General features: G+C 43.3%; 1 protein-coding gene across 3 annotated transcripts in view; it reads left to right on the forward strand.

Annotated features, from left to right (window-relative positions):
• The first annotated feature begins 5,513 nt into the window (after window positions 1-5,513).
• The window catches only part of PPP1R14C (protein phosphatase 1 regulatory inhibitor subunit 14C), a 53,121-nt gene continuing 33,066 nt past the window's right edge, over window positions 5,514-25,568 (forward strand). For 2 of the 3 annotated variants that reach the window (XR_003534963.1, XM_027688134.1), the window contains exon 1: window positions 5,514-5,913. Coding sequence is in view for 2 of the 3 variants with exons in the window: in XM_027688134.1 (XP_027543935.1) it covers window positions 5,635-5,913 (279 nt within the window). In the remaining variant the exon portion in view is untranslated. The remainder of the gene's footprint in view (window positions 5,914-25,568) is intronic. The other variant, XM_027688126.1, reaches the window with a different exon arrangement.

The raw sequence follows: 25,568 nt of genomic DNA on the forward strand, positions 1-25,568 counted from the left end.
ACAGAGGAAAAAGCTGCCCTCAATAATAAACATTTGTATGAGCCAGATTATGAAGAGTTTTTTAATAAAGGCAAACCAAACTAAATAAACAGGGGTTTGTAGCATCAGAAGGACGACTGCAAGAATAAAGAGTTGGCAGTGCTAAGAATGACAGATCGACACAAGCACAGTGTCTTTGGAGTACGAAACATCAATATCACAAACAGATGAAAAGTGATTAAAAATGAAAACAAAATCATAATACATCTGGAGAGACAAGAAATTTACCAATCTGAGGGAGGGGCATTAATTAGGACATGCAAAGTGGAAAATCACTTAGAGACAAAGAACCCATTAACAGCTCATAGCCCCAAGCTAAATTCAAATAGAAGACACAAAAATGGCGCTTACACACCGTCTGACACGCATAGGGTACCGGTGTGATGAAAGCAGAGCTTAGTTCTGCAGTGGTTTATGAACTGTGGCAGTATTCCCCTGAACTGCTTTGGCTTATTGATGAGGAGAATGGCAACACTCTCCAGACAAGGTAATGCACAGTACCCACACCACAGGGGTGAAACCTCCTCCCAGCTGAGTGGAATGTCAAGCTTCCTCATTGATGAAACACTTTTCTTACACAAAAATAACAACAAATAACTCAGGACGGTGTCTTCAGACTCCTCAGATGCCACCATTAGGCACAAAGACTATCTGGTTGATGGAAGTTTCCAATAATTTTGCAAAAGAGAAGCCCTGCAACAGTAAATTTCACTAGTGTGCCTGGAGTGAAGTCTCACAGCTCATCAACGAGGTGCCATGCAGAGCTCTTAAAATGCAGGGTTAGCCAGTAGGCAAAGGCTGTCTAGCATTGCAAAAATAATGGAGTCTATCATTACACACCTAAGAGATTCCCTGGCACCTCCTAACTTGAGTATTTTGTTAACAAGCCAAGGAATACAAGCATGAAATGACTTCTATGATTCTGAGAACATGTAAAGGCAAATGTGCATTTCAGTAAGGAAACAAAATCATCGACTGGTGTGTACTTTGCAGTTCTAAACAATTCAGGGTTGCCAAAAATCTCCACCTACGAGTCTTCCACTCAACTCCTAATTTCTTACTGAACACATCATCATATGATGCAGAAATCATCAAAACTGCACACATGTGAATCCCTTAAAGAGAAAATGCCTCAGAAAAATAACAGATACTAAAAAGAGTGAAATTTCATGACACATACTGGTTTATTTCAGAGTACAGCAACTTATTTCCAAAGTTGTTCAGAAAAGAGCATGGAAACACCCAAGAGAAGCTGCTATGAAACAATGGAAAGCCATAGAGAAGACGCAAGCTGAAGGGGTCCTTCCTTCGAGCAGCCTTTGGGGAAGGAAAACCCATTGGAGAGCAGAATTGAAAAAGGAGGTATTGGCTTTGGCCAGTGTAGTATTTGACAGCATAGGAAAATGGGGATTCAAACTATCACTGGATATAACAAACCTAAACTTTCTTTCCTAAAGAGCAAGTTTACCTGGAGAAGAACCTCAGCCACAGAAATGAGTCAATGCTGACATTTGTGGCCAGCACTGATGTGAAGCATCAATTGTTTAGGAAGAGAATACACGTGCTGTCAAACAGGGTTACTAAAGGTGAACAGACAATTTATGCTCAGAGCCTTGAAACCTTAAGGGTTACTGCCTAGGCCTCCTGAAAAATTAGTCTAGATGCTCTTTATTATTTTCTTTGACTGGAAAACAGATTAGGACCATGTGATATATGCATGTGAAGTGGACACAGCTTCATGTTGCTAGCATTCACTAGAGATTCTCACATCCACTCTTTGGGAAAGAAACATAGGGAAATGTAGGTTATGCAAGTGTTCCTCTGCCTTTGTGGTCTGTTCTTTACTTATCCTGTCACCCGATACAATGCTCTTCTGAGAGAAATCTAGACATGGTCACACTGAAAGAGCACAACATTTCAGTGGTATAGTATTTTATCTCCCCTTTGGCTTTATTGATCAACCATTAGCTTCAGATGAAATGCAGCACTGTGATTTTGATTCAGCTGCTGGAAGACCCTCAACTATGAAGCCTAATCTCTTACGCCCTGAATTAATTCCTTAAGGTAGGTCTAAAACTAAGGCTGAAGTGTTGGGAAAGATTGTTCCTCCCTCTGCCACATTAACACTTGTCTTTGTTACGGGTGTAACCATTAATAGTTCCATTGTGGTATGGAGAAGTATTTGTGAGGAAACTCTCTCCAAGAAATGCTCTCATACGCCTTCAGCCACTCGGGAGTAAAGTAGAGATCATGCCCACACTGGCTTGCATTGCTCATTCCCAGGATGTTAGCAGATCTAAACATTTTTGCTCAACTTTGACTTTTAAACAACCAGTTCTTTCTTTCAAATGAAGCAAAATCATTGCAGGAAGATTCTTGGCAGCACTTTTTGCTGTGGCTTCCTGAGGAATGTGCTCGTTTTAAAAGCTGAATGAAAAACCAATGGCACATAAAACTGCCTTATGACAATGCTGGCAGATCTACCAATTTCTTATCCACCCACATTTACCAAGCACTATGCATAATGTCAGAATTGTAACTTTGAAATGATAACCTCTGAGGACATGCTTTTTAATCACCAGTATCTCATTTTCTACTTTGTGTTGCAAAAGTGCTAATTGAATAGTGGGTACCAGATTTTAAATGTCTACAGTGATTAAAATATCCTATTAATGATAGTATTGAAAAAGTCCTTCTGCTGAGACCTTTTGGATTCTCACATTCAGAGTCAATAAGAATATTTTAGCCATCTGTACACCTGATATTTGCTACTGCCGAGATCAAAAATCTCAGTATTTTCCAGTCAGCTTAGGTCCACTGTGGAACACCTCAGTGGTCTTTTGGCTTCAGAAAACATCCTATTATGGTGACAGTTTGGTTATTCCTGCTTTATATCCCATGGAACAAGTATGATGCTTAGTATGGTTTTAAAAAGCCTCTTGAGAAATATTGACCTTCCTTTGCATTAGTCCATTTTTTTTTCTCAGCAATTGAAAACAAAACCAGTCTATAAAGATGAAAATATTCCTGCTCTAAATAAGAACAGTTTGAAGTTTTGTGGCTGAGAACGTCAGCATCAGATTTCCAACATGACATGCAGAGCTGAAGACCTAAATTAGAGGCCACAACAAACACAAAAGCTTAAAAAACAGCCACTTCCCTCTTCCAAAAACTCTCTTGTATGTTTTTGATTTCCCTAAGAACAAATTGTTGATGATGGTATTTTCCTACTGTATTTACACAAGCCTAGAGTTATAAAAACCAGGCAGGCAGCACTACCCAGGTGCAGTTGGAAGTCAAGATTCACTTGAGTAATGGGTGCCTGGTAGATAGGGCAGGCTTCTTGCATAGACTCAGATTTGTGGCACGTGACTTTCTTTCAAGCTCTGCCTGTAGCCCAAGCTTCAAGTGTGATCTACACTGATTCCTAGTTGCAGTTGCTCAGTATATCTGAAAATCATGTGGTCAGTACATACAGGTAAGGGGCTTAACTCTATATGCTTTGCTTTGATGGACTGGTACTTTTTTAGATGAAAATCTAAAAGCTATAATAGCTTTTCAAGACCAATAATAAGATTTTATCATATTAGAGTATGATCCCTTTAGTGGCACAAGCTGAGTTTTACCTAAATAGCTTGATGAGGCTCAAATGCCTCATGCTAGCCTCTTGCTCAGTGGTGTGTCAAGTGCAGAAAGCAGAAGAGGCTGAGATGGCCACTGCTACCACATGGACATGCCAAACATCAGCAAGGATCTGACTGAAGCAGACACACCCAGGTAATTATGGCTGGTGATCCATGCCTTCTTCCCCTCTGCCCCTTGCTGACCTAAGACATCCACTCCCAGGTCAGTGTGTACAGAGGATGGTTCCTACAGCCATATCCAATCTTTGGGACACCAGGCACTTCCAATCCCAGCTCTGCACATGCAGGAGGTTGGCTTCTGCCCCTTCTCACAGGCAAACCTCTTCACTAAAAGGGATGGCCTGGGGTCCCTAACCAGTGTCTGTGTTAATGTTGGTTGCTTACTTGCAGTCATAGGCACATTTTGGTGCACATGATGGGCCATCGGTGATTTCACTCAGTGCCTCCTGAGAGATACGAAGCTGAAAGCTCAGGCTAACCTGTGCATTTTAGAAAAAACCATCACCATGCGCCATCACCACATGGTGGTCCTGTTTAATATCTTTAATATCTTTATTGATGATCTGGATGAGGGGATTGAGTGTACCATTAGCAAATTTGCAGATGACACCAAGTTGAGGGGGAGTGTTGATCTGCTCGAAGGCAGGAGGGCTCTTCAAAGGGACCTGGACAAGCTGGAAAGATGGTCTGATTCCAACGGGATGAGGTTCAAAAAGGCCAAGTGCCACGTCCTGCACTTTGTCCACAACAACCCCATACAGTGCTACAGGCTGGGGACAGAGTGGCTGGAGAGCAGCCAGGCAGAAAGGGATCTGGGAGTTTGGATTGACAGGAAGCTGAACATGAGCCAGCAGTGCTCATGAGCCTGAACATGAGTCAGGTGGCCAAGAAGGCCAATGGCATCCTGGCCTGTATCAGGAACAGTGTGGCCAGCAGGACCAGGGAAGTGATTCTTCCCCTGTACTCAGCGCTGGTGAGGCCACACCTGGAGTACTGTGTCCAGTTCTGGGCCCTCAGTTCAGGTGCTTCTCCCAGGCGACCAGCAGTAGGACAAGAGGGCACGGTCCAAGCCGTGCCAGGGGAGGTTTAGGTTGGATATTAGGAAGAAATCTTTTACGGAGAGAGTAATCTGAACTTGGAATGGGCTGCCCAAGGAGGTGGTGGATTCACCATCTCTAAACGTTTTTAAGATAAGACTGGATGTGGCACTTAGTGCCATGGTCTAGTAACCACAGCAGTGTTGGATTTGATGATCTCGGAGGTCTTTTCCAACACGGTTGACTCTGTGATTCTATGGCTAATCGTTACACTGACTGCTGATAGCTCGCAATATTTGCTGTTTGCGTTCACTGTCCTGGAATCATTCACACACACACTCCTCACGAAGAGAAGATAACGATCGCATTCAGCGTCTTAATGCTGCAGGCATGCAGTATTTATAAACGTAGTGTGTATGACGGGGCAACACTGCATTTCCTTTTTTTAAAAAAAAAAGCCACAAACCACCCAGCAAGCCGAAGTTCCCGGGGAGCGCCCTGCCGCGGGCACGCCGCTCCGCCTCCGCCGGCGGCGAGGAGCGGCCACCCGCGCCTCGCTAGCACCGGGGGCGGCCCAGAGGCTGCGCCACCGGCACCGCGGCTCGCTCGGGTTGCTCCGCGTTGCGCTCCGCCGGGGAGGGGGGGTGATCGAGATGAACCAAGCCGAGCCCAACCACGCAAAGCCGAGAGTAGTCGAGCCGCGCCGCCCCGCCCCTAGTCTGTCCCCGCCCCCGCCGGTGCGGGCCCACCCCCCGGCGGCGGGGCCGCTGCGCCGCCGAGCCATGCGAGGCTTTAAGCGGCAGGTGCGGGGGAGCGGAGCACACGCACAGGCGGCGGCTGCGGCGGCCCGGCGGTAGCGGCGGGCGGGCGGGCGCGCGCCTTTGGGCTCGGCGGGAGCGGCGGCGGAGCGGAGCATGTCGGTGGTGACCGGGGGCAGCGAGGCAGCGGCGGGAGGCGGCGGCGGGAACCGCGTTTTCTTCCAGAGCCCCCGCGCCGGCGGCGGGAGCGGCGGCTCCTCCGGCAGCACCTCCCGGGAGGACTCGGTGTCGGCGGCGGCGGCGGTGGTGCAGGTCCAGCAGCGGCGCCACCAGCAGGGGAAAGTGACGGTGAAATACGATCGGAAGGAGCTGCGGAAGCGGCTGGTGCTGGAGGAGTGGATCGTGGAGCAGCTGGGGCAGCTCTACGGCTGCGAGGTGCGGGGCCGGGGGGTCCCTGGCGCGGTTGCTGCCGCCGCAGTCCCCTCGCCCGCCGCTGCCTCCCTCGCCCCCGGCATCCTCCTCCCGCCCCGCCTCGCTTTTCGGCGGTGGGCAGGGGAGCGCTGTCACCGCCACCTCCAAATGACATTCCTGGCCCGCCGCCCCCTCCCTGCCGCCGCCCCGCGCCTCCGTGGTGCCCTGCCGCAGGGAACAGGGGAAAGGCATTCCCCGTCCTGCAGAAGGGGTGTCCCCCGTACCCTCTCGAGCTGAATGGGAGGGGACCGCCCTGTGGGGACGGGCGGTGGCTACCGCACAGCCGGGCACGGAGCGGCCCCTCTCCTCCGGGGGTGGCAGGCGGTGCGCCCGCAGCGTGTTTGGCCGGGAGCAGCACCTGTCCCTGCAGCCCTCCAGGGCAGGGCGGACCGGGGCTCAGGGCCGGGCGAGCTTCGGTCTCCGTTAGATGCGGGGCTGGGCGAGCGCCGGGGCGGCCGGCGGGCCGGAGGAGGCAGCGGTGTGCGGCGGACGCAGGGGGAGGAGGAGGGAGCGGGAGCTGCACGGGGGCTGTGCGGAGGTGGCTGTTGTGGAGGAAGGACTCCGGTGCGGATACGGTCCCCTCTGGACCGTGGTTTTTCATTACCCCGACCAATAGAAGCGGAGTAGATACTGGCCAGGAAATTTCAGTGGGCAGTTCGGAGATCATTAGGGCGAGAATCGAAAACACTGGGGAGTTGTATGTACCTAATTTGTAGGTATCAAACCTGTTTTTCTGTTACTCTGGGCAAAGAGTGAGTGTTGCCAGAATGAATTCTCTTTTGTAGAGGACAGGTGAGCAGAACGATGTTTCAAGATTGTTCAAAGGAATGGCAACTGTTGTTGTTCTTATAGAGATAACAAAGTTGTAAGTAAAGGAAGTACCAGTACATTGTTTTGTCAAAGCTTCATTAAAAATGTAGACCTTCTAGTCCCCAGGAGATCCTACCTCTCTTCCACCTCAGGTATTTACTGTTATAAAGGATCAAAATGTTAAGGCTGACCTGACGTTTGCACATACTTTTCCCATCAGTAATCTAATTCACTTTTATTAGAGACTTCTGAAGTGAGATTTCTTCAAGCCAAATGTGAATTTTGCAGCTAGCATCTCTAGAGCAAACATCTCACACCAGGGCTCCTGGACATTCTGGAGCTAGGAAGGCAAAAGCTTGACAGTCCTTGAGGTGTGGATGTGAAAACATAAATAACCTGCATGGAATATCTAGCACACACGTAATACAAATGTTTAAAGAAACTCCTTTAATCTCAAAACCAGTTTATCAGCCAATTTGTTGGAAGCATGCATAAAAAACGTGCATGTGGCAAGTTAGACTTCCTTAACTATTCACATCCATGAGCTATGGGAAGGAAAGATACAAATGGAGACTCTGGTTAAAAATAATAAAAATAAACAGTTCTTACTCTTTGTTTTGGTGTGACTTGCCTCTCCAGTCTCATGACTTGTTTGGCCACATAGCCTGTAGGCTGCAAGGATTTCTCTGAGGTCAGGAGTGTTTACAGTTGTTTGTGTGAACTGATGATTTTGTGTCTGCGCAAGCTCATAATGTAGTTAGTGTCTGGTCTGCTGGATCCATCCTCTGGTTTGACTCTCGCTGTTCAAAAGCACCAGGCCTTTTTGGGCTGCGTGCTTTTGACATACAGGCGTAATTGTTCTGTTTATAAGAGAGTGCAACATATAGGATGAAACCAAAGCCCAGAGGAATTTTTGCTGCTCTTCACAGTATTCAAATCACAGACGTGTTGAAGGAAGATCTTTCATTCTTTTCCTTATTGCGCTTTTTGCCTCCAACTAAAATAGAAAAAGATCTGCTTTAGAAGGAGGGCTCTTCATTAAGGTGGGAACCGTATATGGCTGCATAAAACTTTTTTGACGATTTGGTTTCTGAGGTAACTCTTAGGGGTAAAAATGGTTTGACACAAAAGATGAAAATGCTTTTAGCTTTGAAGGCTGAGGGCAAAATGTTTGTCATCTTCTGCTCTTCTTTGCTATTATGCATGAACTTTATCCAGTGCCAGCACAGATGATGGTAGTGAAAAGGTCAAGCAATTAATATGCTGTAAGAATAAAGTTGAAGATGCATGATGAGTGTAGTGATTAAACACAACGGCAATTTAATGCAAGATGCTTTCCCTGAATCTGCTTGAATTACTTTTAGGCTTAGAGATATAGCTCTCAGGCTGAAATTTAATCACCTATGCAGACAGTTAATAACCCTGTCTGAGGGCAGGTTGTGTGTAGGGGGGAGGGGGTTGGGAATTGCTCACTTTAACTTCTGTGGAAGACAGAAGTTAACTTCCCAGTGCAATGACACTTAAATTCTGAAACAATCTGAAGTCTTTCATAATGTCAGAAATAGCCATCAAATTGTTAATCCTGAAAGAGCTAACCAGTGTCAGTGTTTCGTTGCTGTTCTGGTTTAGAGCTCTGTTTCTAAGGAGCAATGCACTTTATTCCTGAGAAGAGCAGAAATAGGTAAAGGGCACTTGCAGTGTGGTGCTCTGAAAGTCTGCAGGAAGACTTGAGTGTCTCTCTGTGGGACTGCATAAATGTAGTGCCTGTTCACTGTTTTCCATTTAAATAATCTTTCCTATTATGCTGAGATTCATCAATAAGTGGATACTTGCAGAAACACTCCCTTTATTTGAAGCTAAATATGTATTCAGAGTCTCTCAAGTCGGCTATAAGCCTCTCTTGGCTTGATGACAAAGTTTAGGAGATGAGGTTGGGAAATAAAGAGACAGGTTTGTTTATGTTCTTTTTCTAGTGGATCTTGTCTTTACTGATACACTTCCAGTTTCAATAATTGGATGCCAAGCAATATAATGGTGTTGGGGGGAGTGGTTTAGAAGGAGCTATTTGAGACTATTTTTAATGCAGACCACAGTTATATGATACCAAGATCAGCTTTAGAAAGGTTACTTCCACAGGATGCAGACTTCAGGGTTAAAAAACAGCCTGAATGGTAAAGGGTTACCAATGTAGGAAACTTTAATAGGACCAGAGAGACTTAAGCAGGATTTGTTGGGCACCAAAACCTTCAGGCTAATGTACTCAGGTCAAGTGCTTCAGGTGAGTGTCAATCTGGCTGTTTGTTTCTGCGACTGCTTCATTAAAAAAAAAAGTTTTACAACCTGTTTGTTCTGGTTTCTATGAATGCTGAAACAGGTTGTGGTCGCAGGTTAGTATATTGAAAATGCAGTGCCTTAATTGCAGGATTTGGACTGACTTCAGTGTTGACCTTTACTAGGTATCTTGTTCTAAAAATAGTTTCTCCACAGATGCTTTGTGTTTTGGGCTAAGTCCGTTATTGGTTAAGAATTGCAAAATAATGCAGAGAACAACTTACATCATCACTGTTCATTCCCTAATGGTTTGCAACTTGTAGTTCAGCATGAAAGTGATGACAGTCTAGTTTTCCAGATGTATGATCTACGTTGTGTGCACCTGCCAACCTTGTACAACTTTATATATGAAAAAAAAAGACACCACTGGATTTGTCCCCAGAAATCATTCAACTTTGCAGGTGAATTTCTGTTCTCTGGGATCCTATGTGCTCACAGTTGTAGCATTTGCTATAAATGGCACACAGATTTTGCACAGCAATGAAGAAAGATTTTGTTTGTACTATGAGTTTGTTGCTGAATGTTTTTTAATGTAGAGATTTGCATGTGCAAGTCAAATGGGCCCTTAGATTCTGCACTCTAGAAGCTGAGTATTAGACTTACCTTCTAATATGAGATATTAGATGTTGCTAACCTTTGCTGAGTAATAAACTATTTTATTAGAGTATGTCTACAGAAATCAGTACTTGTCAAAGGATATGATGTTGGTCTGGAAGTAAGAGGGTGCTACATCCAAACATACTCCTCTTCCATTTCAGAAATGGAAATGCCCTGGGATTCTGTTTAAAAATTCCCTGTGCAAGAAAATATAGTTGGAAGAGCTGCCCATGAAGGCTCTTCAGGCATTTCCTTTAGGAGTACAAATCCATGCCAGACTGAGAAAAGGGAACAATTTAAATCAGTACTGCATGGATCGAGAGCTCTCTTCCCCTGGGTGCTCTGTGACTGCAGTGCTGGAGAACACCCTCTTTGGCCATCCTCCTGAAGCTGCTGGGATATGCTAACAGTGACCACTGGTCCGTAATATAGCTCCAGAAGGTCTGTTGGTCTGTGCACGCTTCAATTTGAGCTGGTGGTTGCTAGGCAGGAGAAGACAAGAGGAAGGCCCTTATTTAGGCTGGAAAGAGTGATCACAAAAGTAAAAATTTCCTAGCCTTCCATTTCTTTTCCTGCTGCACAAATGTCTTGGCTGCAGTGGTCAAAAGCTAGTGGCAAGGTCTAAAAGTTGGACTGAGGGTAGGGAGGAAGGTGAGCTGTCTATCTTGTATGAGGCTTTCTGAAAAGGATGGATTTTTGCAAGAGGGGCTCTAGTCAACCCTAAGTTCTGAACAAATTGACTATATTTTCAAACTATATTTTAAATACTGGATATATTTAAAATATATTTTAAATACAGTTGCAGACTGATGGGAGGTCTACCAGGAGCAGTGCTGCATATGCTGAATAAAGTTCCTCTGCATTTGCATCCAAGCATGCATTGCTTGTGATTTGGTGAACTTGTTTGTAGCTGTTTCTCCACTACTGTTTGGGACTATATTTATATGGGGCACTGTCCTTTGGCACAGTATGGACCATCTTCTCCAGCCCACTTGCTCATGGGTCACAAGATTGCCCTGCAGATCCTGTGTCTGAGACAGCTGACGTGGTTACCAGTGATCCATTCTGTTTTGGGGTTGGAAAAATGCTGGATAAAATGGTGCAAGGACTTCAGGGCCAAACCTTTCCATCCCCAAATTCTGTTCTTTCCAAAACAGCCTGGTCAGTGTGCTGCTAAGACTGCCATGTTGTGATGTGGGCTTGAGGTGTGATCAGGTACTACTTATGCTTCAGGCTCTAGTAAGATAATGTTTGAAATTCATTATTCATTTATCAGAAAGGCATTTGATAGGAAAATCCACTGAATAAAACACTACAGGAGCAAACTTTTGCCTACTGTCTGACTCTTTGAATAGACTTCTAATTTGTACTAAGATCTCAGAAATGGTAATCATGTGTGGACTCCTTTCTGAATTGATCAAAAGTGAAAAGAGGCTGAGAACTGGAGAGAGTTTCACCCCTCCAAAAAGATGCAAGTCAGTAGGACACATAATAAAGGATTTATTTCTTCAGGAGATTGACTGTTGCAGTCTAGATGCATTGGAGTGGAGTACTTGGAGGTCCATCAAATTGCTTGTAAATGTATTTGGAGTATATATTATTTTATATCTTAGTGGTCTTGTGGACCACTAATGCAGATGTCAGATCTCTGTGTTGTATGGCATGAACTTTGGAGAACTCTCTTAGTGGCAGGGATGCTGCTCAACATACCTGTGTCAGTTGAAGAGCTGCTGTGATCAGGGACCTACAAAGTTGCAGGCAACACAGGTGTAGCGAAGGCTTATTCTGTCGTTGGCAACCACAGAAAGGTATTTGAATCCTAAGAACAGAAAATAGGAAGCTTAAAGAAATGCACGTTGTCGTAAAACAAACCTTGCAAAATGTGTGCTGTTGCTTTCAGAGGAGTGGCTTAAATACCTGTGGGGTGCCATCATCTGATTGTGATGAAGTCAAGAGTCTTTTGTTTCTAAATTCACTTCTTAAACTCTCATCTTTCTAGTAGGAAAGGTACCACCATTCAGCTACTTTCCTTCTTTTTACATGCAAAATTTGCACAACATCTCAAAGGAATTCAAGAAGAGAGAAGTTCATCAAAGTCAAGTGCATTTCCAAGCAAAAATACAGGCTGGGTGGAAAATGAATTGAGAAAACCCTGAGTAGAAGGGCTTGGGGGTGTTGGTTGATGAGAAGCTTAACATGACCTAGGAATGTGCACTTGCAGCCCAGTAAGCCATCAGCATCCTAGGTCACATTAAAAGCAGTGTGGCCAGCAGGTCGAGGGAGGCAGTTCTTCCCCATTTACTCCAGTCTTGTGAGACCCCACCTGGAGTACTGTTTCCAGCTCTGGGTCCCCTAACATAAGGAGAGGGACCTGTTGGAGAGAGTCCAGACGAGAGCCGCGAAGATAATCAGAGGACTGGAGCATCTCTCCTGTGAAGACAGGGTGAGAAGGATTGGAATTGTTCAGTCTGGAGAAGAAGGCTACAGGAAGACCTTAGAGGGGGCCTACAAGAAAGCTGGACAGGGACTTTTTACAGGGGCATGTAGTGAGATGACAAGGGGGAATCATCTTAAACTGACAGAGGGCAGGTATAGATTAGATATTAGGAAGAAATTTAATTACTGTAAGGGTGATGGGGCACTGGAACAGGTTACCTAGAGAAGTTGTGGACTCCTATTCGTGGATGTGTTCAAGACCAGGTTGGATGGGGCTCTGAGCAACCTGGTGTAGTGGAAGGGGTTGAAACTAGGTGATTTTTAAGATCCTTTCCAACTGAAACCATTCTATGATTCCAAGAAAATGATTTTTTCTACTATTTGATCTTTGTATAGTCTAGATGTCATTTCTGCATTGGTCATGGTTCATTGTTTTATCTGAACCAGCAGCAATGTTCTTCACTTCCAATTTAAGGCTTCACAACACAAATTATCTTTCATAAGCTATTCCATAGCAATTTTTTTGTCCTTTCCCTCTCTGTTCAAGATTAAACTGGTCTCTTTGCTGAAGCAGTAGGTGTGGTTGTTTTATAATAAGGTGAATAAATAATTGATTGCTTACATCACTTAAGATTTTATAATTGTACTTCTTATGAACAGTATCTTCCAATCTTTGTGGCTACAAAGACTCTTATACCTTTGGGCAAATTGCTTTACCTAGTGCCAGTACTTGATTATCCAGGGTGAGAAGGGAGAAGAGGGGGTGGAAGGGAGAACATGGATACAATGGAAAAACTGTGGATAGAAAAAATAAACTGTAAACTATGCTACAAATCATGCAGTGAATGTACAGCTGAAGGGAAAGAGGGGGAACTGGTCATTAATCTACCTCCTTCTGCCATTGAAGTTCATCACACAAACTCATTATATTGCTTTTCGACTCGAGTCCACCTTGGATGTGTCTGTACTTGTAGTACAATTAAACTACAACATGGATGATCTATCCACACAGAGGCGAGAGTGGGTTATGCTGCGCTTTGTTGAGGGTGCTGGGCTGACTTAGGTGCTGTTGTTCCCTTGTACTCCTGTGTTAGAGTGGGATCTCTCCTTATTCTCATAGCTTTGCATTAGCTGGTCTAACCTGTGCTATGGAAGCAAATGCCTAAAACAAAAATAACCCCGTTTAAATGAGGAAAATAAGTATTTCATGGCATGTTTTACTCTTCTTTTAAGGCATTGGGAATGTTTCTAAATAGGTGTTGTATCTAAATAAAAAGAAGCGAAATAAAATCTTACTTCAACTAGAACAAGTACTGTGATAGTTTAGCCTCATGAAAACCCTAAACTAATTGTCTATTGATTCATGCTTTGCAAAGGCTGGCTGAGCTCCTGTTTGCGTTCTTATAGTTCTCCCTTTAGAACAGCTTATGTGCAGCCACTTAAAAAAACACTGTACTTGGCCCCAAGCCCAGCCAAAACACCCTATACAATTTTGTAGTGCATATTACTGTACATAATGTGTACATACAGTATCCTGACAGTGCAGGAGATGCTGATAGAAAAAAAAAATGCTATCCCATCTCTAACCTGATTCAGTCTGAGTTATGGTCACCTTGTCTCTTGTCACCACAGGTGATAAAGCAGCAGCAGCAATATCAATCCATTCTTTCAGCAGCCCTGTGTCTTGCCTGCAATATTCAAAAGCTAAATTCTCATTTCTCCCTGTCTTACATCTAACTCCAGAAACTTCTATTTGACAGCATAAATTGAGTAGGTTAGACATGGCTATCCATCTTTGTCACTGCAACTTTTGGCTGCCTGTTGTAAAACATTAGCAGTTTGTTTTGCTGTTTCTCCCTGTAGAATGGGGAATTATGGAAGTCAAGATTTCTAGAACTTACTAATGCTGGAGAAGGGGGATAAAATCTTAATTGTAGGCAGTCCATACAGCACTCCATACCGTATGAATGTATTTCAAAGGGTAGAATAAATTTAGCATGTTAAAGATTTTCTTGGAACAAGGAATTGTTTGGGCAGAGGTACACACTGTAACAAATCAAGTCTTCTTTGAAGTGATAAGTATTTGATTCTGAGGATCACATTTGAATGGCAGAACTGTTACCTCACCACCACACCACCACTCCCCCCACCCTGGGAGCATGGTATCTATTCTCGGAACCAGTTCAACATGACATCTTAAACTATTTTTGGGGAACACACAGATTGCAGGCCCAGAAGGCATCTTGTATCTTTTCAATCCATGTGATATTTATCAGTAGCATAGATCTAGTGGATCTAAACCTAGAGAAAAATCACAACTATACATGCACTATAGGTCTTTAATTATTAGAATGCTTGTAGATAATTAATTCAATGTATTACTGTTCCGCCTGTAAAGCAAAGCTAGTACAGAAGACAGCATTAATTTAGTGGCATAATGGTAAGTAAATAAATGGCTACCTTGTGCAGTGGTGCTAGTCTACAGGTGACACTTCAGTGGTGACTGAGAAGAGTTTACCATTCTAAATGTGCTCCCAACAAAGGGATCACACACTTCAGTCCTGTGTGTCGGACTTCATAAATGCAAATGATGGCACAATCAATGCCTAATGAAAATCCTCTTACCAGACTGTCTTAATAGGATTACTTTCCAGAACACAGAATTGGGAAGGATCTCCTAGGTCACATGGTCTTCCTTGACATTTGCAGATAAACTCTTTACATTTGGTATAATTTTTTAAATGGAGTAACTCAGTTATATGATGTTTGTTTCCACATTATTTCATATATTTAAATATATGTTTTAAACCTTTTAGACACTAGCCACTTTCCCACCCCTTCCATAAAATGTAGAAAGACATAGACAGAAGATCAATACTTGCTTGGAATGAGCTTGCCTGGACTTTCACTCTGAGGTGAAGTTTAAACAGATTGTAAATGCACTTTGCTGCCTGTCCTTACTCTGGGCATCACTGGGCTCAAGTGATGACCACAGTCGAGGGGCAGAAGTATAAAGACAGTGATTCTGCTATAGTTCAGTTAATACTGCAGTATTTTGAGTAGATGACTGCAGACTCTGGGAGAAATATGCTTACTAATATTTCATGGAATTAATTTGCAGTACTTGGAAAATATATGTTAGTGGCTTAAGATCCTAACTTATTTTAGCACTTGAATGATAACCTCTTTGAAGCAGATATCTAAATTAATTCCAGCATGGTAGAAACAATTTGTTCTACTTTAGGTGACTGCTATATAACATTTTGACACATTTACTTTAAACACGAAGAATGCCCTAAGCCTTTACAGTTGTTTGCTTTACATTTTGAAGATAGTACCCGAAGAACATAGTGCACTTGTTTTGTCAGAAAAGAAGTCTAAATGTTCTGGAATATATTACTGTGTCTTTTTTTTTTGTTGTTATGCTGGTAGTAATCATGCCATTTTAGTCTTATGGTCAAATTCTGTTTTAGGCATGTTGAGGTAAAACTGTGTAGTCTTCTTTCTTAAAAAGCTAACAAAAGCCCCTAAAATTTGGATTATGTTAATATTGAAAACTGAATTCTCTCTGAGTGGAGAAACTGGTGTGGGGAGGAGCACTGGTGGTAACTGGCTCACTGGCAGGCAGAAGCATCTCAGCTCTTACTTCAGCTGTTGCTGTAGTACTAGTTTACTAGTCTGCTTAGCTAAAGATTTAATCAACTTGCTTATAGGTATCCAGCTGCTATTTGTTTATCAAACCCAAACTCTTACACATAAGGTTTGCTTTAGTGTCTTGAAGTAATTCTGATAACCAAAGAATGCATTTATATGAGGAAGCAAGATATCAATCTTTCACTTATAATTTGGAGACTGTCTTGTCTCAGGTTGCCTGCAAAAGAGGCTTCCAGGACTGTTTCTGTAAAAGCCAACACCTAAACAAACTTTCTGCCTTCTTTTTCAGTGTCTCTGAGCATTTTTTGCTCTCCATTTTTTTTTTAAATTTGTATCGGATTTCACCTTAAAATATGTGATGACTACATTTGATATTAGAATTGTTAGCTCTTACTCTCTGCTAGTAGTTTGTAGTGCATTGAATGTAGCAAGTGGAAGGAGGTAGGACAATGTGTCAAAATACATTTCTGGGAATCTGACAGTGAGAAGCATGACTGGAATCAAACAGGGGTCCCATACAGTCTTTAACTCCCTTCTCCCAGGGTATGTCATCCATGGTGGGATAGTCATGGCAGATTATCCCACCTCCTGGATCTGGAGTTGTTTGCAAATTCATTTTAAAGATCCCTCAGGCACTTTTCCATATTTTGCAGTACTGGGACTTGCTGGTGTAGCCAAGTGGTGTCTCTGGCCCCTGGGGAAGAGGAGTGTCTGCTTTAAAGCATGTTAGAACTCCTTCTGATATTTCTTGACATCAGTGGACCAGAGCCAAAATGCATTGACTGCCAGTCCCTGGCCTGTCTGCTGCTCATAACTAGTATCTTGGGGGAGGGAGAGGTCTAGCAGTCATCAGTGTGTAGAGCACACTGTTATGCCCAGGCAACACTTGAAGGAATGACTTGTTACAAACCATGAAAGCAATCTAGATCTCTTGCAGACTCAACTTCTTCAACAAGAATATTATGTTCCTTGTAGATTCTGCAGGATGCAAGAGCACTTGTTTTGATACCGCTCAATAAAACATTTCCCCCTAAAGCCCCAGAAAGCAGACTTCTTGTCTCCCATGTTAAATCAGAAAGGACGTAATACTTCTGACTAAAGAAATATTGACAATTCAAAACTGTCTCCTATTCTGACCAATAACACTTTAATTGGCTGGCAAGGCAAAAATGCGATGAGAAGACCCTAAGTGTGTCAGATGCTTGGTGTATCCACACTGTATGACTTTTATTGCAGAAGTCAATTTACACACAGCTTCTCAGGGTAAAGAAAATCAATACTGGAGACTAACAGACTGTTTTTACAGGGCTGCTGAAACTGAGGTGAGGAGAGCCATTTAGAAGCCTCATTATATCATGTGCTCTTTCCTTGTGTTCTTTCAAACAATCTGATGGAGTAATTAATCCTTGAAGTGCCTCAAGAGGCAAACCTACTTAATTGCACTGCTGTTTAGCCTAAATTCCCAGAGTGCAGAGGACCTGGTGTTGATCCTGTTTGATCAAATTTTTTTCAGAGTATATTCTTTAGGGGTTTTTCATCTCCATTCTTACAAAAAAGTAATCAGTCTGTCAAATTTGACCTAGTATGCCATTGTCCTAGTTGCTATTGCATTCTTCCTGTGTGCAGAATTATGTACAAATTGCAGGGAAGCAGTCAGCTGGATTTCTGTTACTTGGAGATGGAGAGTGACCTGCTCTTGTGAATCAGCCAGAAGTAGGGATGTCCTATGACTCCTATGTGGGAAATCATTCCACTGGCATAATCCTCAAAGCAGCAACATTTAGAAAACTCCTGATGGCTTCAGTTCTGTGCCTTTTGAGGGTGACTATATAACAGTGATTTAGTGTACAACATGTATTTGCTAATACCAAACTATTTCTGCTCGCTGTGAAAGTGGAGGATGACAAAAAACATGATGTGTCCTTCCTATCTGCTTTGGAGTGTTTTGCTTAATAGAAGTGACATCCAGGCATAGACTTAACATGCCCTGTTTTTATATCAAGAACACAAGGTATTTGTTTTGGAGACAGTACTTGATTTTTAACAAATGTCTTGTTGTTGAGATTGGATCCATGTTATGGGTATGGTTAGAAGTGCTGAATGCTTCTTTCTTCCTCTGCTCAGTATAGTCTGTGATCAATGCCTCTTCTTCGTTTAGCAATTTCACACTCTAGTGATTCCTTTAGACTTCTGTAGAGATGCACAAATTAGACAACAATTCCTTAACCAGCATGTTCTGGATATATTTGGATCAGCTGAAGTTGCTTTGATAGTTCAGTTATGAAAACAGTAAAATACCAGTATTAGTACTAAAGAAGGCTAAATGAAGTCTGACTGGATATCAGTTTCTTCTCTATGATTACTAATGACACTGCAGTTGCAGAGAGCAAAGTTCTTTACTTTGCATAATGAGCAGAGATTTTTTTTTTATTAGCCCTATGGCTGAATAGAATGCTTAGTGTGCTCTACCATGAGTGGCAGTTGGTTTTGGGGAAATAGGTATTTTGGTATCAAAAAATCTTTTCACTGTAATCACATCATCTCGCCAGCGGATTTTCTTGTGTGTTGTGCTAAAGATGTTAGAGAGCTGCAGCCGTTGTAGCAGGGGATTGAATTTTATCATCAAAGTTATGGGCACCATGAGGTGTAGAGTTCTCAAAATTCAGAATCTTGTGGCATTTGCTCTTGTATTTCATGTGATGCTTGTTTTTCATCATTTAGCAGCAATGGCATGAATCCCAGAGAACTTGCTGCTCCACCTTGTATTTTGCACACGCCCACCTGCTGGCTACATCTCTGCTTTTACTGCTGGTGGCTCTAGGGTAATTTACCCTCTTAGGAGGCATACCACAAGGACACATGTCCTGCCTTGAGAACTGCTCTGAAATTTAAGTGCTTGAGAGGATGGAGTGGTTGGTAACTCATTTGGAAACCTAGCAAGTGCAAAAGCTGCAGTTGTTGACAGGGCTGTGAGGAAATGGGGATTTTCCCACCTGTCCTCTACCTACTTTTCCACTGACAACAAGTGGAGTTCAAGTCCTGTGCCAGCAAGTTCTGTGTTGGCATAAATATCATGCCTTTGACTAGTGGAGAACAAATACACCTCTCTCCTCTAGAGCTTGCTTCTGTCCATCTCTGCAATAGGCAGTAGAAGGATATCCATTGCCTCTGAACCAAATGGAAGTGTTGTGTTATCGGGGCCACATAGGAAGAGACTGGAGAAGAAAAGAAGAAAATGAAGAGTTGGGTGGACCTGGAGAGGCAGAACTAAGGTAGAGATGGCATGTAGAAAATGTACAGTAGGCTGCCTGCCTTGTCTCCATGCTTTTCCAGGTTATTTCTTGTACTAGTGTGTACTTCAAATCCAGATGTGTGGGTATATGTCTCCTTGCCCAAATTCTGCCAGCTTGCTTATGCCAATTCGATAAATATAGGTAATTATTCTTCTGACTTGTTTTCATCCTGTGCCCTCTGTCTCCTTCTGTCTTTCTCCACTAAAGACTCACAGAAATATTCACAGTAGTGAAAGAGAGAACTTAAGAAGTCAGGGGTTGTAGGGACAATGAGATTGACAATAGTTTGTTCTGAGTCTGCTTCCTGTGCTCTAAATGTTGCTCTTCAGACAAGTGAGAGCCGGAATTTTGTATTTTAGGAAAAGTTGTTTGAATAGTGTTTAAAGTGGTGGAGAGTCCACTGGACATGGATTAGAGGGAGAAGTAATATGATCACTGTCAACAACTGCTGGTATTTCTACAATTAGTAAGGATGTCTGTACATTTAATTCTGAGACACATGATGTACCAAAATGCTTCTGAAACATTTGTTCAGTGTTTTTTGTAACTTGTAGGTCTAATCTGGGCATGTGTCTTCAGGTATGCTTGTGCAGTTGCCCCCTCACTCCAAGCCTAGCACCAGGAGGTCATTGTAAATCACTTTTCCTCAGAATTTTCTGGGATGATAGGCATTCAGTAAAATAAATTGTTTAAGGCCATAAGGACTTTCTCATAGAACGGGAGCTACCAGGTCTAAATGTCAGAGGTACAAGCTACAGAAAAAATGAAATAATAGGCAGTTTTGAGTTGATATTCTGCACTCTATACCTCCTAAAGGCATGTTGTGAGGCAAATTTTTAATAGAGGCAATTTTCCACTCACCAAGCCCAGCTAAACACTTATTTAATTTTAGTACTCCACCTATGGTACCAACAGTTAGTGTTAGAAAATTGCAGTCTTTCAACATTACTGTCAAAATGACCTGTTCACCCTGTCAGATTATGGCATCTGCTGTTATTACAGAATACCACTATTTTCTCATCCTTTTGACTTTTTAACTTTACAAAAAAGCAAAACCTGAACTATACTTGCAATTATTTTCACAGTGCTGAACAGGAGCACTAGAGATGTACTTCTGAAACACTGTGACGGACTGGCTGGCTGTGCCTTGAAAAAGCGTGTTTCTTCCCTTCTCATTTTCACAGCTGCAGTGCTAAGCATAAAAGCAGTGAAGTTAGAGTATGTCTGACTCTCTCCTTCCCCAGGGGCTTGTTTTTCATGTTACATGATTGTTTCTTTTAGCAGTCATCCAGGTTTATGTGGGTTTTGTTTTTACTTTTGCTTTTCAAATGGTCAGTTAGCAAATCAACATGAAGGAAGTTACATGAAAGCCTAGCCTGGGAATTTCTTGCCTCAGAAGACAAAATACCTAGACATACATAGACAAGGCAAAAAGAAGGGAAGCCATCTGTGAGTTAGCAAAGACTGACTCGCAGGGTAGCTGTGCACAGAGCAGTTGGCTTTCAGCTCTGCTGCTGTAGATGAGTCTTTGCTTGCTGTAGGCTGAGGAGAAGAATAATAGCAAGCAGAAGGTGTGTGTTATAGGAGGAAAATCAATATATGAGAAGATGTACTTGTTCGGCATTGCTCTGGCTTAGTGTTTTAGATGTTGCAGGAAACGAGACACAGAGTGAAAGCTGGAGGAAAAGGATGTGATCTCTTCTCTCCTCTCTCCTAATTTACAAGCACTCCCTTTTCAAATCTTGTAATACTCATCATGGAGCAGCAGTGATGCTGAAGCTGACTTCTGGTCATAACATGGCTGCACAGGAGTGGTACTGCTGGTGAGGCTGGCTGTCAGTGAGGGAAGGAAAACCTGGGCACCTTTGAGAAAGGAGGATGGTGATAAAATCATAGAATTGTTTAGGTTGGAAAAGACCTTTAAGAACATTAAATCCGAACATTAACCTAGCACTGCCAAGTCTGCCACTAAACCGTGTCCTGAAGTGCCACAGCTACACATCTAAATACTTCCAGGAATGGTGACTCAACTTCTTCTCTGGGCAGCCCGTTTTAGTGATTGACAACCCTTTCAGTGAAGAAATTTTTCTTAATACCCAATCTCAACCTCTCCTGGTGCAACATGAGGCCACTTCTTCAAAGCTAAACAACCCAGCTCCCCCGGCTGCTCCTCAGCAGACTTGTGCTCCAGACCCTTCACCAGCTCCATTGCCCTCCTCTGGACTCGTTCCAGCACCTCAATGTCCTTCTTAAAGTGAGGAGCTCAAAATGACCACAGTACTCGAGGTGTGGCCTCACCAGAGCTGAGTACAAGGGGATAATCACTTCCCTTGTCTCACTGGCCACATTGATGCTGATACAGGCCAGGATGCCACTGGCCAACTGAGCACACTGCTGGCTCATGTTCAGCTACCTGTCGACCAGGACCCCACGTTCTTTTCTGCCAAGCAGCTTTCCAGCCGCTCTTTCCCCAGCCTGTAGCACTGCACGAGATTGTTGTGACCTAAGGGCAGTATCCAGCACTTAGCCTTATTGCACGTCATACAATTGCACTCAGCCCATCGGTCCAACCTACCCAGATCCCTCTGCAGAGCCTTCCTACCCTCCAGCAGATCAACACTCCTATACAACTTGGTGTTGTCTGCAAACTGACTGAGGGAGCACACAATCCCCTTGTCCAGATCATCACCGAAGATAGTGAAGAGGACTAGCCCCTGTACTGAATCCTGGGAGACACCAATTGTGACCCTGTGGCTGGCTGCCTGGTGCTGGGTGGGAGGTGTTTCTTGCTGGGGTTGTCTCTGCCACTGGCTGCAAAAATGGTATTTGCTGAAAGATACTGCTCTTCATTGTCAGGTTTTATGGAGCAGTCCGGCAGTGCTGTGTGGGGCTCAGGTGCAGTGTGCAGCCCTGGGCCTTGCTGCTGGTCACCCAATGTGCTCGTGCTGCTCCTGTTCCACGTGAGTTGCCCAGGCCAGGGAATGGCAGCCAGGGTCTGTCCCACGCCCAGCCAAGAGCAGGCAGCCAGGGGCACGGGGGCAGCCCCACCTCTGGGCATTTCCCTGTGGCTGGGCCAAGGCTGGGCCCTGATGTGGGTCTGGCTCAGCAAGGCCTGTGGGTCAGCTGGGCTGTGAGGAGCTGGCCCTGCTGGGATGTGGCTGGGGCAGGGGCTCATGGTCCCAAGGGCTGACATGGCAGGCCATGGGGCCTGAGCACTCAGGAGAGTTTGGCTTCTTGCACTGGCTTGCCTGTGAGCAGAGCTTGCTTTAGGATACGTTCTTACACTGGCCTTTGGTCCTGAGTGCTTCTTAAGGTTGTTGGGGGCAAATGTGAGAAATTTGTCCTTGCAGGGAGAGCTCCAGGCCTGGATCACAGGCAGTAATGTAAGGCTGTGAGGTATGTTAACATGTGTCGGAGACTGAGCTTTTAAAGATGTTGGTGCAGACCCAGCTGAGTTATCATAACCAGAGTGGCCATGTGGAGCCTGATGAGAAGATGTGTGTCACACCATTAATTTAGTTTTTATGTAAAGACTCATTTTTTGAAGTCTTTGTTCGACCATGAAACCCATTTAAAATTCAATTTCTGAAATAATGTTTCTTATTTTATTTTCCTCTTAACAGTCTGATATGCTGAAAAATTTTGCTTGCTACAGACTTTTTGTTGCTAAGGATGAAATAGCTGCAAAAGGCAGAGTAGCTGTACAAGGCAGAGAAGGAGAAGGGAAGGGAGAAGAGGGGCAGGCTAAGCCCAGAGCCCATGAATGTTGTTTGGAGGAACTGCAGTCCTCCTAAGGACTGGGGGCTGGCTGGAGGTGTTAAAAAGAGAAAAGATGGTAAGAGCTCGAGTACTGTATCTGATCCAATATTCCTTCAGAAGCTGGCAATGCAACCCCCTCCTATCACTTTGTCATGGAAGTTCAGTGGCAGGTAAGACAGGATAAAAGGAAGTACTGGAGCTGATGACTTCTGTGGTTGCATCTTCATAACTACCTGACCTGCAAAGCTTTCTGCAAAGATTCATGTAGGTAAGAGAAAAAGGCTTAAACTTGTCAGATAATAATTTCTTTGCAGCAATGTAAGCCAGTCTTGAGTGCTGCTGTGTTAATGGTGCCTTAAAGGAAACTATCAGCAGACTAATGGCAGCTTTGAAAACAAAACTTTTCATATCCAAAAAGATGAACATTTCCAATCCTAATGATCCATTTAACTGCCATTATTAAATACATCACAAGAAAAATTATATGCAATTAAAAAGGAAGAAATCTGTTAATGTAACATTGAGGCTGTGCGATTGAGGACAGTTAACTGGAAGACCAATTTTTAAAACTAAGGTTAGTTTTCATTTGACTCTTACAGAATTTTATTCTTCCTGTTTCCCAGATAAATATTTACATTGCTTTAATTCTGAAACACAGCCAGTCTGAAGTGCTCAAAGGTTAATGAACAAAGCTTCAGCACTAAGGGCTAGCTAAGTATTTCCTCCACGTCAGAGATGGAAACTATCACTTTACAACTTGCTCAACGTCACACATATATTTCATGGTAAGATCCTATTGTAAGGTTATTGGAATCAGTCAACTATTTAGGCTGTGTGTAATTGTAGAACCAATTCCCTATTTGTAATTCTTGTTTCCTAAATGTGGAGCGCTTTGCTCTTTTCAAAAACAAACTTCCTTGTGAATTGCAAACTTCTGCAGGGTGGCAGTCTTGTAGTGTACAAATTAATTCATGTTCAGTTGACACGTTTATTCTGTGTGCAAGATAACCTTGCATGTAAAACACAGTCAGATGCAGAGCAGGTGCACTAACTTGGGCTCCTGGGCCCAGTGTACTCGTAAGCAGCATGGATCACTGTGTACCTAGGCACTTCAGTCCCACATGCCTGTTGCTAGGACTGCTGGTGTCTTATTCCCATAGTTGTTTTTTTTTTTCTGCAGTAAACTGAGCTGCTTTTTATTTCCCAGGGAATTGTGGGAACTTGGCTGTTCTTGGGGCATATTTTGAGGGGGAAGAGAAGAAGATATTGTGGGAAAGCATCAAATAACTGAAATTGCTTTAGGGCTTAAATCAAAGGGCTATAACCATCAAAAGGTGGAAGAGAACCAGCCCACAAGAAAGCAGCAGTGAGGGTTTTGCCTGTAGCTCCAAACAGGCTAGGGTGGCTGGGAGTGGAATGCCAAGTGCACGGTGGACTGACTACTTATGTGAGTAGGAGCTTGTTTGGAGAAATGCAGAAGTAAAGGTCCAAGCTGACTTGCTATAAAACAAAATGTTAAAAGAAGGCCAGAGTGGTTTCCTGTGATTAAAAATGTTGAACAAGACAGGTACCATTGCCTTGGCTTCTAGGGCAATGTGAAAATGCTCTGATGTAAAACTTTGGCCCAGTGCTCAAAACAACTGTTACCACCTAAACCAAATTGCCAGGTTGAAAGCATATGTAACATAAGCCACCAAGCTGCATGTACCAAGGGATAGATAATTTTTAACTGCAACTTGTTTTTCTGTATATTTGGAATCTCTGTAGGTTGGGAACTCAACCAACGTTGCTTCTCCTTTGGCTCTATCTGAAGTATTTCAGGATTTCACATGAGTATTCCCTGTTTGAGTCAATACATGGATTTTCAGTGATAAAAAGTAGTTATTTTTTCTTTATGTGTATTTTTTGTTTGTTCGTTAAGAACAACAACACAAAGGAACTTAAAAATTAGCCTGCTTTCCTTAGTGTAATTGCATAAATAGTTGTCCAGATCTACATCAGAAACCACAGTAGAAAATAAATTCTGGTTTGTGTTGAAACAAGGTGAAACTGACGTCCTAATTTTTCTAATTAAGTACGTAATTGTTTAATCCTTTTGCATTGGAAAATGGTGTTGCAAATTTGTGTATTTTGGTTTTGAATATTTTTATGTTACAAAGTATCTTATGACTTGGCTTGTCTTTATTCAGTGGTAGATGCCAAAGGCGTTATATGAAGCATCTTCAGCATTTTTAAAGCGGCATAAACGTAGAAGTACTCTTGGCACAGCTTATCTCCTGCTTGCAGCTGTGGGTAGTGGGTATTTTAAACAAAGGAATAGTGACTATATTTGATTTTAATGAGTGGCAGTGGGTTCTGCTACCTTCTTTTAACTCTCTATTCCATAGGCTAGTTAGAAAGCTTATGTTAGACTCTTTCCTGGTCATGAAGTGCTACCTGGATGCCTGTATTTTGCTGTGCTGAAATGACCAGGCAATGGCTGCTGCACCTGGTCCATATTCAGTGGATTTTATCCTGAGAACTCTTGTTATGGCACTGCTTATTACGAATGTAGGATTTATTAGTGTCCTGACTCCTGTGCTTGGCACCATGTGTGCAGAACTGAACCATTTGTGCTTAATCTAAGCTACCTACCTGTGGGAGGAAAATGGGTACAGTGTACTTTACACATATCTTCTACAAGCTGTGAAGACGCGTTTGAGGGGGTTGCTCCATCTTCTCTCTTCCAAACTATCTTCC

Source organism: Neopelma chrysocephalum, unplaced genomic scaffold (assembly GCF_003984885.1).
Source record: "Neopelma chrysocephalum unplaced genomic scaffold, ASM398488v2 Primary Assembly neopelma1_23, whole genome shotgun sequence".
Classification (NCBI taxonomy): domain Eukaryota; kingdom Metazoa; phylum Chordata; class Aves; order Passeriformes; family Pipridae; genus Neopelma; species Neopelma chrysocephalum.